The sequence below is a fragment of the Acanthopagrus latus genome, chromosome 12, assembly GCF_904848185.1.
Source record: "Acanthopagrus latus isolate v.2019 chromosome 12, fAcaLat1.1, whole genome shotgun sequence".
Classification (NCBI taxonomy): Eukaryota; Metazoa; Chordata; class Actinopteri; order Spariformes; family Sparidae; genus Acanthopagrus; species Acanthopagrus latus.
Genome location: NC_051050.1, coordinates 1,489,002 through 1,501,391, shown reverse-complemented (window position 1 = coordinate 1,501,391; position 12,390 = coordinate 1,489,002). Strand labels below are relative to the sequence as shown.

General features: G+C 44.5%; 2 protein-coding genes across 5 annotated transcripts; both read right to left on the bottom strand.

The window, feature by feature from the left end:
• Positions 1 to 6,119: 6,119 nt before the first annotated feature.
• Positions 6,120 to 8,733, bottom strand: LOC119030176. Of its 2 annotated transcripts, none has more exons than XM_037117565.1 (2): positions 6,827 to 8,733; positions 6,120 to 6,331 (listed from the first exon to the last, which is right to left on the bottom strand). In XM_037117565.1, the coding sequence occupies exons 1-2, from the start codon at positions 7,948 to 7,950 to the stop codon at positions 6,181 to 6,183; spliced, it is 1,275 nt and encodes a 424-aa protein (XP_036973460.1). In that variant the 5' UTR covers positions 7,951 to 8,733; the 3' UTR covers positions 6,120 to 6,180. The 2 variants fall into 2 exon arrangements, with proteins under 2 accessions (XP_036973460.1, XP_036973461.1); XM_037117566.1 differs by lacking the exon at positions 6,120 to 6,331 and having other exon boundaries at positions 6,783 to 6,876; positions 7,092 to 8,733.
• Positions 8,734 to 9,935: 1,202 nt separating this feature from the next.
• On the bottom strand, positions 9,936 to 11,764 carry LOC119029498. 3 transcript variants are annotated; one of them, XM_037116324.1, is made up of 2 exons: positions 10,607 to 11,764; positions 9,936 to 10,113 (listed from the first exon to the last, which is right to left on the bottom strand). In XM_037116324.1, exons 1-2 carry the CDS (start codon positions 11,728 to 11,730, stop codon positions 9,963 to 9,965), a joined length of 1,275 nt encoding a protein of 424 aa, XP_036972219.1. In that variant the 5' UTR covers positions 11,731 to 11,764; the 3' UTR covers positions 9,936 to 9,962. The 3 variants fall into 3 exon arrangements, with proteins under 3 accessions (XP_036972219.1, XP_036972221.1, XP_036972220.1); XM_037116326.1 differs by lacking the exon at positions 9,936 to 10,113 and having other exon boundaries at positions 10,521 to 10,656; positions 10,902 to 11,764; XM_037116325.1 differs by lacking the exon at positions 9,936 to 10,113 and having other exon boundaries at positions 10,563 to 10,656; positions 10,872 to 11,764.
• Between the last annotated feature and the right edge of the window lie 626 nt (positions 11,765 to 12,390).

Sequence of the window (12,390 nt, the reverse complement as noted above, 5' to 3'; positions counted from 1 at the left end):
AGGATTTGTCTCCCGTGATCAGAGGGAAACGCCGCGCCTTCAACGAAGTGTGTCGGGCCCTGATAAGCAAAGGAATCCGGTTTGGGATGCACTTCCCCGCCACGCTTACCGTGAACCACAATGGCAAGGAACACAGGTTCGAGGCAAGGGGAGATGCTGAGGACTTTCTGAAGACGTTGGGCTAGAGGTTGACTCGGGGCTGCACAACATCTTATGAGTTTACATGTCTGCACAATGAGGTTCTGAGTAAGTTATTATACTGATACGGAGGCTATACATCTCTGACAGAGTATCAGTGTGATCGGACAGTAAGAGGGGGTAAAAGGAAAAACAAGGCCTGTTTTAAACTATACGCTAAACTATGTTCATGTTAGGCTAAGCTAAGTTTTCTCTATGGTTATTCCTAATAGCATTTTGAGTTAGCATTTCGTGTCGCAGTCACAGGCACTAGATTGTTGGTTGAGAGAGGATGACGCTACATTCATTTAAATTACCAGAATATAGACATGTATATCAATATTTGTATCTTGTGGGAGCGGGAAGGAAGTGTGGAGATCGTTTGGGTAGCTTTTTCTTTTTCTATTTTCTTTGGATTCGCCTATCGGTGGAATACACTCGTCTAGACCTTTTTTACATGTTGTAACTTTGGTCTCATTTGCACTATGTGTGCTTTTTCCCACAGAGAGGGCAGGTTTCACCTCTCTGCCCCAATACCATCGGGGATCTGGTGCAGTTGTAGTTCAGTTCCTGCATCAGATTGACGAAGTGGAAGGTCACTTTTGTGTTCTCTATGTCGCTCTTTGTTCTTTGTTTTTCCTGACACGCATTACAGACAATGCCTTAATAGTGAGAAGACTAGCTGTCACATTTAAGTTAAAACAGGTAGGGAGTTATATTATAAAACCCCACAGAGATTATGGCTGAATTGAACTTCGTAAGTTATAATATAAGAGGAGTTAATAGCCCAATCAAAAGAAAGAAAATCCTGGGTCAATTAAAGAGGTTACGGTGTTCTGTTGCTCTGATTCAAGAGACACACTTGTCACAAACCGAACACTTAAAACTGAAGAGAGAGTGGGTGGATCAGGTGTACAGTGCTTCATGTGGGAGAAAGAAGAAGAGAGGAGTCGCTATACTATTTCATAAATCGGTGTACTACAGTAATGAAAAAAATTTTCAGGATGATGAAGGCCGATATGTCATGGTAATAGGCACAATTGGAGGGAAAAAAATAACTATACTGAATATATACGCCCCAAACGAAGACTGCCCTTTCTTTTTTTAAAAAATAGCAACTTTGTTAGTTGACAAAAGTGAGGGGATCATCATAATAGGAGGTGACTTCAACTGCACCCTGAATTCAAAATTGGATAGACTACCTGCAACCAGGAAGCCTCCATCCAAAATGTCTAAGGGCTTATCATATATGATGAAAGAACTGGGTCTAGTGGACATCTGGCGACAGCTTCATCCTAATGAGAGAGATTTCACTTATATGTCTCAAGTGCATGGGAGCTACTCAAGAATAGATCTTTTTTGTGTATCAAAGACAGAAATGTATGGAATAAAAGACAGTACAGTCGAACCAATTACTATTTCAGATCATGGCCCTGTGACTATGAAAATCAACCTAGGTGCGGACAATCACTTCAGACACTGGAGGCTTAATGTATCCCTGTTAACAGATATGAATATTAGGCAAGAATTGAGGGAGGCTCTGACTGAATACTTTATTATAAATGATGATGGTAATGTCTCCCCCTCAATTGTATGGGAGGCTAGTAAAGCCACTATAAGAGGGAAAATTATTTCTATAGGGTCCAGAATAAAAAAACAAAGACTCGCTAAACAACAGAGTTTGGAAGATGAAATAAAAAAATTAACGAGAGAACATAAACAATTTGGAAAGAAAGACACTTTGAAAACACTAAAGGAAACGAGACAACAACTAGATAAGGTTCTGACGTATAAAGCAGAGGGTGCCCTGAGATTTACTAATAGAAAATATTATGAAATGGGAAACAAGGCTAGCAGGCTTTTGGCTTTTCAACTCAGAAAGGCTCAATCTAGCCGTGCAGTTCCAAAAATTAGGAATCCTGAAACCAATCTTATTGAGACAGATCGCACTAGAATAGCAAACTCATTTGCCACGTACTACAAACAACTATATAAAGCTGACGACCTTGAATTTAAAGAAAAAAGATTCTTAGAATTTTTAAAACCACTTAAAATGAATAAACTATCAAATGAGGAGATGGAACTTTTAATACAGCCTATCACAGAGAGTGAAATTGGGGAAACCATTCTTAAAATCAAAAACAATGAATCACCAGGAATAGATGGTTTCGCTGGAGAATACTATAAGATATTTATGAACGAACTCACGCCTATACTGTGCAAATTATATAACTATGTTCTAAAATCAGGAGACCCCCCAAATTCATGGTCAGAAGCCATACTATCAGTGATACATAAGGAGGGAAAAGATCCCCTCCAATGTAATAGCTATCGCCCAATAAGTTTACTCTGTGTAGATTATAAAATCCTAACCTCTATATTAGCAGTCAGAATTCAAAGAAATATAAAAAAAATTAATACAGCCAGATCAAACAGGGTTTATATTAGGACGCCAAGGATCAAATAATATAAGAAGAGCTTTAAACTTGCAAGCAATAGCAGCAGGAGACAGTCAACCGTCAATGCTTCTCGGCTTAGATGCTGAGAAGGCATTTGATAGGGTGGACTGACAGTTTCTGAAACAGACACTAATAGAAATGGGCTTTGGGAATATATTTGTGAACTGGATAAACCTACTATATAAAGAACCCTGCTCGAAAGTTAGAGTTAATGGTCACTGTTCTAGCTTTTTTAGGATTGAACGAGGGGTGAGACAAGGAGACTCACTGTCACCCATCTTATTTGCTATCAGTATCGAGCCTCTGGCAGAGACAACACGCCAAAATGCTCAAATTCAAGGGATAGCAGATGAAGGAGGCTCAATTCATAAACTAGCTCTGTTTGCGGATGACATTTTACTTTTTGTAAAAAAATCCATTCCTGCACTTATGAAAACCTTGCACGAAGAGTGTCCGGATATAAAATTAATGAAAATAAATCAGAAGCCATGATGATTTCAGGCATCTGGCCTACGCAACTGAATAATAATGTCTCCTTTCGCTGGTCTAAACAAGGATTTAGGTATTTGGGAATAATTATTACCCCTAATCCCACCCAACTATTTGAGGCAAATTACAACAAATTAATTAAACAAATTAAAAATGATGTGGCACGGTGGGAAATTATGGCACTGTCCCTCCTAGGAAGAATAGAGACGGTAAAAATGAATCTACTACCGAGACTTCTCTTCTTGTTTCAATCCCTCCCTATTGGAGTACCAGTTGCCACATTAAAAATGTTAGATAGATTAGTTTCAACATTTATATGGCAAAAGAAGAGACCAAGGATAAGATTGAAATCTCTTCACCTACCTAAAGACAAGGGAGGTTTAGGTTTACCAAATCTCAAAAGCTATTACTGGGCTGCACAGATAAGTGCTACAGTGGCATGGATCAGAAAGGACCAAGAGACAATATGGACTACCGGAATAAGACGGTTCACCAATGGTCAGGTAAATATCTCCATCTTTGCCACAATATTTCTCATTCTCCGCACCACTGCCCATGGCACGTTCCAAATGAGCACGGGGAGAAATCAATGTTTTCATGGCAGACAGACGTTTCTTCACCTTCAAATTGACAAACCCCTGTAGATGAGGAGTCTCATTTTCACCAACTTCCTTGCCAATAATAGCATAAAGACAAGATTCTTCTGTGATGACTTCTTTCAAATGCTGAAGATCTTCATCCGTATAGTTGTTCAGTGTAAAACACCATCTCTTCACAGGATTATCTCTCTTCTTGCCTTTGCCTTTACGAGGTGTAGAGTCCTCACTCCTAGGCTGAGGGCTGGATTCTGGGGTTGGTGGCATGGTGCCGGGTGCCGAGGTACCTGGGTAATACTGCCCAGGTACCTCGGACCATTTATACTGTCTCTTCTTCGCAGATTTCTGAAACGAAGGAGGGTGGTGCGCAGACGCCCCCTGGCGGGACGGCGTCGCACTGCCGTGAGGAGAAGGCCCCGGAGGACATTCGTCCACAGGCGGAGTCATACAGGACAATTCAACGTAGTGTTACGTTATGAAACCGCATTTAACGTGACAGCTACCAACGACTACATGAAATCCTGGACCTGGACGTTGGGCAACTTCACAGGAGACTGGGCAAAGTTTGACTACTTCAGAATGAACTGTATTGTGGTGTCATTTATACCCACATTCGATGCATGTTTCTCAAAAGAATCATTCTCAATGCCGTTGAACTTTGGATGGATTGACTTTGATGACTCAACTGACCCCACCTCCAAAGACATCAACAGGCAGAACCTGAAATGGTGGAGAGCAAGCAGGAGAAAGTCATTTAAAATCTACCCAAGAATCCTGTCCTCACAGGGAACAGACACATACACCCTGAACTCAATCAAACGTCCCGGGTGGATGAACACCGGGGCTCATGCTGCGCCCTTCCTGGGGCTTAAAACTGTCTTTCCAAAATCAAGTGGACAGATAAGATACCACATGATTGTGAAGGCCTACGTCTCATTCAGACAGCCGAACTTTTCCATCGGATCCACAAACTGATCACTCTGTAAACTGTCAGATTACCCTCTTTTAATACCTTACTTCAATGTTTTTAATTTTTTAATAAAGTTTTTATGATCACCTCACCATGTCTTCTTTATTCTAACCCCAACCCCCCACGCTATCGCGTGGGGCCCCCCTCCAGCCCTAAACCCAACCAATGAACACACACACACAACAATTCAATGCAATCTCTTTATTCTGACTCTAGTAGTTATACGGTACGCTTGGGTCGTACATAGGCGTTGCGTTGTACTCTTCGAAACAGGACTGGACGATGTTCCAGACCTGAAACACATTAATACGACGCATAAGCGCAGCAGGGTTGTAACTCTCAAACTTATACCATACATCAGGCATGATATTGGATGTAATATACACATTCTTAGCCAAGAACTGTACAAATGCACCCTTAACAGGGACACAATGAGGGTAGCGGTCACATATACGTAACATCTCATCATGCTTCACCCATCCATAGAAATCATCAATAATGACATTACACTGTCCATTATAGCCATCCCACCATTCACCACGAGACTTGTAGAACACTTCATCCGGGTCAGGACAAAGCGTAGCAGCAGCACGTGACTTTCCACATCCGGGTGGTCCCACCCAGATCTGCACGTTGGTCTTGAAGTCACGTGGTTTCTGGAGGCGGGCAGCGTCGACCCAAGCATTCAGACCCCGCCCATACCGTACATAAGTACAGGGAAAGGCATCAGCAACTTCCCGCATATCGCCCTTACTGGCTCTCAGCATCGAAACAGCACTCTCCAAATCAGTTCGTTTACCGGAATAAGACGGTTCACCAATGGTCAGGTAAATATCTCCATCTTTGCCACAATATTTCTCATTCTCCGCATCACTGCCCATGGCACGTTCCAAATGAGCACGGGGAGAAATCAATGTTTTCATGGCAGACAGACGTTTCTTCACCTTCAAATTGACAAACCCCTGTAGATGAGGAGTCTCATTTTCACCAACTTCCTTGCCAATAATAGCATAAAGACAAGATTCTTCTGTGATGACTTCTTTCAAATGCTGAAGATCTTCATCCGTATAGTTGTTCAGTGTAAAACACCATCTCTTCACAGGATTATCTCTCTTCTTGCCTTTGCCTTTACGAGGTGTAGAGTCCTCACTCCTAGGCTGAGGGCTGGATTCTGGGGTTGGTGGCATGGTGCCGGGTGCCGAGGTACCTGGGTAATACTGCCCAGGTACCTCGGACCATTTATACTGTCTCTTCTTCGCAGATTTCTGAAACGAAGGAGGGTGGTGCGCAGACGCCCCCTGGCGGGACGGCGTCGCACTGCCGTGAGGAGAAGGCCCCGGAGGAAATTCGTCCACAGGCGGAGTCATACAGGACAATTCAACATAGTGTTACGTTATGAAACCGCATTTAACGTGACAGCTACCAACGACTACATGAAATCCTGGACCTGGACGTTGGGCAACTTCACAGGAGACTGGGCAAAGTTTGACTACTTCAGAATGAACTGTATTGTGGTGTCATTTATACCCACATTCGATGCATGTTTCTCAAAAGAATCATTCTCAATGCCGTTGAACTTTGGATGGATTGACTTTGATGACTCAACTGACCCCACCTCCAAAGACATCAACAGGCAGAACCTGAAATGGTGGAGAGCAAGCAGGAGAAAGTCATTTAAAATCTACCCAAGAATCCTGTCCTCACAGGGAACAGACACATACACCCTGAACTCAATCAAACGTCCTGGGTGGATGAACACCGGGGCTCATGCTGCGCCCTTCCTGGGGCTTAAAACTGTCTTTCCAAAATCAAGTGGACAGATAAGATACCACATGATTGTGAAGGCCTACGTCTCATTCAGACAGCCGAACTTTTCCATCGGATCCACAAACTGATCACTCTGTAAACTGTCAGATTACCCTCTTTTAATACCTTACTTCAATGTTTTTAATTTTTTAATAAAGTTTTTATGATCACCTCACCATGTCTTCTTTATTCTAACCCCAACCCCCCACGCTATCGCGTGGGGCCCCCCTCCAGCCCTAAACCCAACCAATGAACACACACACACACAACAATTCAATGCAATCTCTTTATTCTGACTCTAGTAGTTATACGGTACGCTTGGGTCGTACATAGGCGTTGCGTTGTACTCTTCGAAACAGGACTGGACGACGTTCCAGACCTGAAACACATTAATACGACGCATAAGCGCAGCAGGGTTGTAACTCTCAAACTTATACCATACATCAGGCATGATATTGGATGTAATATACACATTCTTAGCCAAGAACTGTACAAATGCACCCTTAACAGGGACACGATGAGGGTAGCGGTCACATATACGTAACATCTCATCATGCTTCACCCATCCATAGAAATCATCAATAATGACATTACACTGTCCATTATAGCCATCCCACCATTCACCACGAGACTTGTAGAACACTTCATCCGGGTCAGGACAAAGCGTAGCAGCAGCACGTGACTTTCCACATCCGGGTGGTCCCACCCAGATCTGCACGTTGGTCTTGAAGTCACGTGGTTTCTGGAGGCGGGCAGCGTCGACCCAAGCATTCAGACCCCGCCCATACCGTACATAAGTACAGGGAAAGGCATCAGCAACTTCCCGCATATCGCCCTTACTGGCTCTCAGCATCGAAACAGCACTCTCCAAATCAGTTCGTTTACCGGAATAAGACGGTTCACCAATGGTCAGGTAAATATCTCCATCTTTGCCACAATATTTCTCATTCTCCGCACCACTGCCCATGGCACGTTCCAAATGAGCACGGGGAGAAATCAATGTTTTCATGGCAGACAGACGTTTCTTCACCTTCAAATTGACAAACCCCTGTAGATGAGGAGTCTCATTTTCACCAACTTCCTTGCCAATAATAGCATAAAGACAAGATTCTTCTGTGATGACTTCTTTCAAATGCTGAAGATCTTCATCCGTATAGTTGTTCAGTGTAAAACACCATCTCTTCACAGGATTATCTCTCTTCTTGCCTTTGCCTTTACGAGGTGTAGAGTCCTCACTCCTAGGCTGAGGGCTGGATTCTGGGGTTGGTGGCATGGTGCCGGGTGCCGAGGTACCTGGGTAATACTGCCCAGGTACCTCGGACCATTTATACTGTCTCTTCTTCGCAGATTTCTGAAACGAAGGAGGGTGGTGCGCAGACGCCCCCTGGCGGGACGGCGTCGCACTGCCGTGAGGAGAAGGCCCCGGAGGACATTCGTCCACAGGCGGAGTCATACAGGACAATTCAACGTAGTGTTACGTTATGAAACCGCATTTAACGTGACAGCTACCAACGACTACATGAAATCCTGGACCTGGACGTTGGGCAACTTCACAGGAGACTGGGCAAAGTTTGACTACTTCAGAATGAACTGTATTGTGGTGTCATTTATACCCACATTCGATGCATGTTTCTCAAAAGAATCATTCTCAATGCCGTTGAACTTTGGATGGATTGACTTTGATGACTCAACTGACCCCACCTCCAAAGACATCAACAGGCAGAACCTGAAATGGTGGAGAGCAAGCAGGAGAAAGTCATTTAAAATCTACCCAAGAATCCTGTCCTCACAGGGAACAGACACATACACCCTGAACTCAATCAAACGTCCCGGGTGGATGAACACCGGGGCTCATGCTGCGCCCTTCCTGGGGCTTAAAACTGTCTTTCCAAAATCAAGTGGACAGATAAGATACCACATGATTGTGAAGGCCTACGTCTCATTCAGACAGCCGAACTTTTCCATCGGATCCACAAACTGATCACTCTGTAAACTGTCAGATTACCCTCTTTTAATACCTTACTTCAATGTTTTTAATTTTTTAATAAAGTTTTTATGATCACCTCACCATGTCTTCTTTATTCTAACCCCAACCCCCCACGCTATCGCGTGGGGCCCCCCTCCAGCCCTAAACCCAACCAATGAACACACACACACAACAATTCAATGCAATCTCTTTATTCTGACTCTAGTAGTTATACGGTACGCTTGGGTCGTACATAGGCGTTGCGTTGTACTCTTCGAAACAGGACTGGACGATGTTCCAGACCTGAAACACATTAATACGACGCATAAGCGCAGCAGGGTTGTAACTCTCAAACTTATACCATACATCAGGCATGATATTGGATGTAATATACACATTCTTAGCCAAGAACTGTACAAATGCACCCTTAACAGGGACACGATGAGGGTAGCGGTCACATATACGTAACATCTCATCATGCTTCACCCATCCATAGAAATCATCAATAATGACATTACACTGTCCATTATAGCCATCCCACCATTCACCACGAGACTTGTAGAACACTTCATCCGGGTCAGGACAAAGCGTAGCAGCAGCACGTGACTTTCCACATCCGGGTGGTCCCACCCAGATCTGCACGTTGGTCTTGAAGTCACGTGGTTTCTGGAGGCGGGCAGCGTCGACCCAAGCATTCAGACCCCGCCCATACCGTACATAAGTACAGGGAAAGGCATCAGCAACTTCCCGCATATCGCCCTTACTGGCTCTCAGCATCGAAACAGCACTCTCCAAATCAGTTCGTTTACCGGAATAAGACGGTTCACCAATGGTCAGGTAAATATCTCCATCTTTGCCACAATATTTCTCATTCTCCGCACCACTGCCCATGGCACGTTCCAAATGAGCACGGGGAGAAATCAATGTTTTCATGGCAGACAGACGTTTCTTCACCTTCAAATTGACAAACCCCTGTAGATGAGGAGTCTCATTTTCACCAACTTCCTTGCCAATAATAGCATAAAGACAAGATTCTTCTGTGATGACTTCTTTCAAATGCTGAAGATCTTCATCCGTATAGTTGTTCAGTGTAAAACACCATCTCTTCACAGGATTATCTCTCTTCTTGCCTTTGCCTTTACGAGGTGTAGAGTCCTCACTCCTAGGCTGAGGGCTGGATTCTGGGGTTGGTGGCATGGTGCCGGGTGCCGAGGTACCTGGGTAATACTGCCCAGGTACCTCGGACCATTTATACTGTCTCTTCTTCGCAGATTTCTGAAACGAAGGAGGGTGGTGCGCAGACGCCCCCTGGCGGGACGGCGTCGCACTGCCGTGAGGAGAAGGCCCCGGAGGACATTCGTCCACAGGCGGAGTCATACAGGACAATTCAACGTAGTGTTACGTTATGAAACCGCATTTAACGTGACAGCTACCAACGACTACATGAAATCCTGGACCTGGACGTTGGGCAACTTCACAGGAGACTGGGCAAAGTTTGACTACTTCAGAATGAACTGTATTGTGGTGTCATTTATACCCACATTCGATGCATGTTTCTCAAAAGAATCATTCTCAATGCCGTTGAACTTTGGATGGATTGACTTTGATGACTCAACTGACCCCACCTCCAAAGACATCAACAGGCAGAACCTGAAATGGTGGAGAGCAAGCAGGAGAAAGTCATTTAAAATCTACCCAAGAATCCTGTCCTCACAGGGAACAGACACATACACCCTGAACTCAATCAAACGTCCCGGGTGGATGAACACCGGGGCTCATGCTGCGCCCTTCCTGGGGCTTAAAACTGTCTTTCCAAAATCAAGTGGACAGATAAGATACCACATGATTGTGAAGGCCTACGTCTCATTCAGACAGCCGAACTTTTCCATCGGATCCACAAACTGATCACTCTGTAAACTGTCAGATTACCCTCTTTTAATACCTTACTTCAATGTTTTTAATTTTTTAATAAAGTTTTTATGATCACCTCACCATGTCTTCTTTATTCTAACCCCAACCCCCCACGCTATCGCGTGGGGCCCCCCTCCAGCCCTAAACCCAACCAATGAACACACACACACAACAATTCAATGCAATCTCTTTATTCTGACTCTAGTAGTTATACGGTACGCTTGGGTCGTACATAGGCGTTGCGTTGTACTCTTCGAAACAGGACTGGACGACGTTCCAGACCTGAAACACATTAATACGACGCATAAGCGCAGCAGGGTTGTAACTCTCAAACTTATACCATACATCAGGCATGATATTGGATGTAATATACACATTCTTAGCCAAGAACTGTACAAATGCACCCTTAACAGGGACACGATGAGGGTAGCGGTCACATATACGTAACATCTCATCATGCTTCACCCATCCATAGAAATCATCAATAATGACATTACACTGTCCATTATAGCCATCCCACCATTCACCACGAGACTTGTAGAACACTTCATCCGGGTCAGGACAAAGCGTAGCAGCAGCACGTGACTTTCCACATCCGGGTGGTCCCACCCAGATCTGCACGTTGGTCTTGAAGTCACGTGGTTTCTGGAGGCGGGCAGCGTCGACCCAAGCATTCAGACCCCGCCCATACCGTACATAAGTACAGGGAAAGGCATCAGCAACTTCCCGCATATCGCCCTTACTGGCTCTCAGCATCGAAACAGCACTCTCCAAATCAGTTCGTTTACCGGAATAAGACGGTTCACCAATGGTCAGGTAAATATCTCCATCTTTGCCACAATATTTCTCATTCTCCGCACCACTGCCCATGGCACGTTCCAAATGAGCACGGGGAGAAATCAATGTTTTCATGGCAGACAGACGTTTCTTCACCTTCAAATTGACAAACCCCTGTAGATGAGGAGTCTCATTTTCACCAACTTCCTTGCCAATAATAGCATAAAGACAAGATTCTTCTGTGATGACTTCTTTCAAATGCTGAAGATCTTCATCCGTATAGTTGTTCAGTGTAAAACACCATCTCTTCACAGGATTATCTCTCTTCTTGCCTTTGCCTTTACGAGGTGTAGAGTCCTCACTCCTAGGCTGAGGGCTGGATTCTGGGGTTGGTGGCATGGTGCCGGGTGCCGAGGTACCTGGGTAATACTGCCCAGGTACCTCGGACCATTTATACTGTCTCTTCTTCGCAGATTTCTGAAACGAAGGAGGGTGGTGCGCAGACGCCCCCTGGCGGGACGGCGTCGCACTGCCGTGAGGAGAAGGCCCCGGAGGACATTCGTCCACAGGCGGAGTCATACAGGACAATTCAACGTAGTGTTACGTTATGAAACCGCATTTAACGTGACAGCTACCAACGACTACATGAAATCCTGGACCTGGACGTTGGGCAACTTCACAGGAGACTGGGCAAAGTTTGACTACTTCAGAATGAACTGTATTGTGGTGTCATTTATACCCACATTCGATGCATGTTTCTCAAAAGAATCATTCTCAATGCCGTTGAACTTTGGATGGATTGACTTTGATGACTCAACTGACCCCACCTCCAAAGACATCAACAGGCAGAACCTGAAATGGTGGAGAGCAAGCAGGAGAAAGTCATTTAAAATCTACCCAAGAATCCTGTCCTCACAGGGAACAGACACATACACCCTGAACTCAATCAAACGTCCCGGGTGGATGAACACCGGGGCTCATGCTGCGCCCTTCCTGGGGCTTAAAACTGTCTTTCCAAAATCAAGTGGACAGATAAGATACCACATGATTGTGAAGGCCTACGTCTCATTCAGACAGCCGAACTTTTCCATCGGATCCACAAACTGATCACTCTGTAAACTGTCAGATTACCCTCTTTTAATACCTTACTTCAATGTTTTTAATTTTTTTATAAAGTTTTTATGATCACCTCACCATGTCTTCTTTATTCTAACCCCAACCCCCCACGCTATCGCGTGG

Coding starts and splice junctions, on each gene's coding strand:
- LOC119029498 (XM_037116324.1), bottom strand. CDS start 11,730: ATGACTCCGCCTGTGGACGAATGTCCTCCGGGGCCTTCTCCTCACGGC. Junction 10,114..10,606: donor GAGTACAACGCAACGCCTAT/GTACGACCCAAG, acceptor CCACCATTTCAG/GTTCTGCCTGTTGATGTCTT.
- LOC119030176 (XM_037117565.1), bottom strand. CDS start 7,950: ATGACTCCGCCTGTGGACGAATGTCCTCCGGGGCCTTCTCCTCACGGC. Junction 6,332..6,826: donor GAGTACAACGCAACGCCTAT/GTACGACCCAAG, acceptor CCACCATTTCAG/GTTCTGCCTGTTGATGTCTT.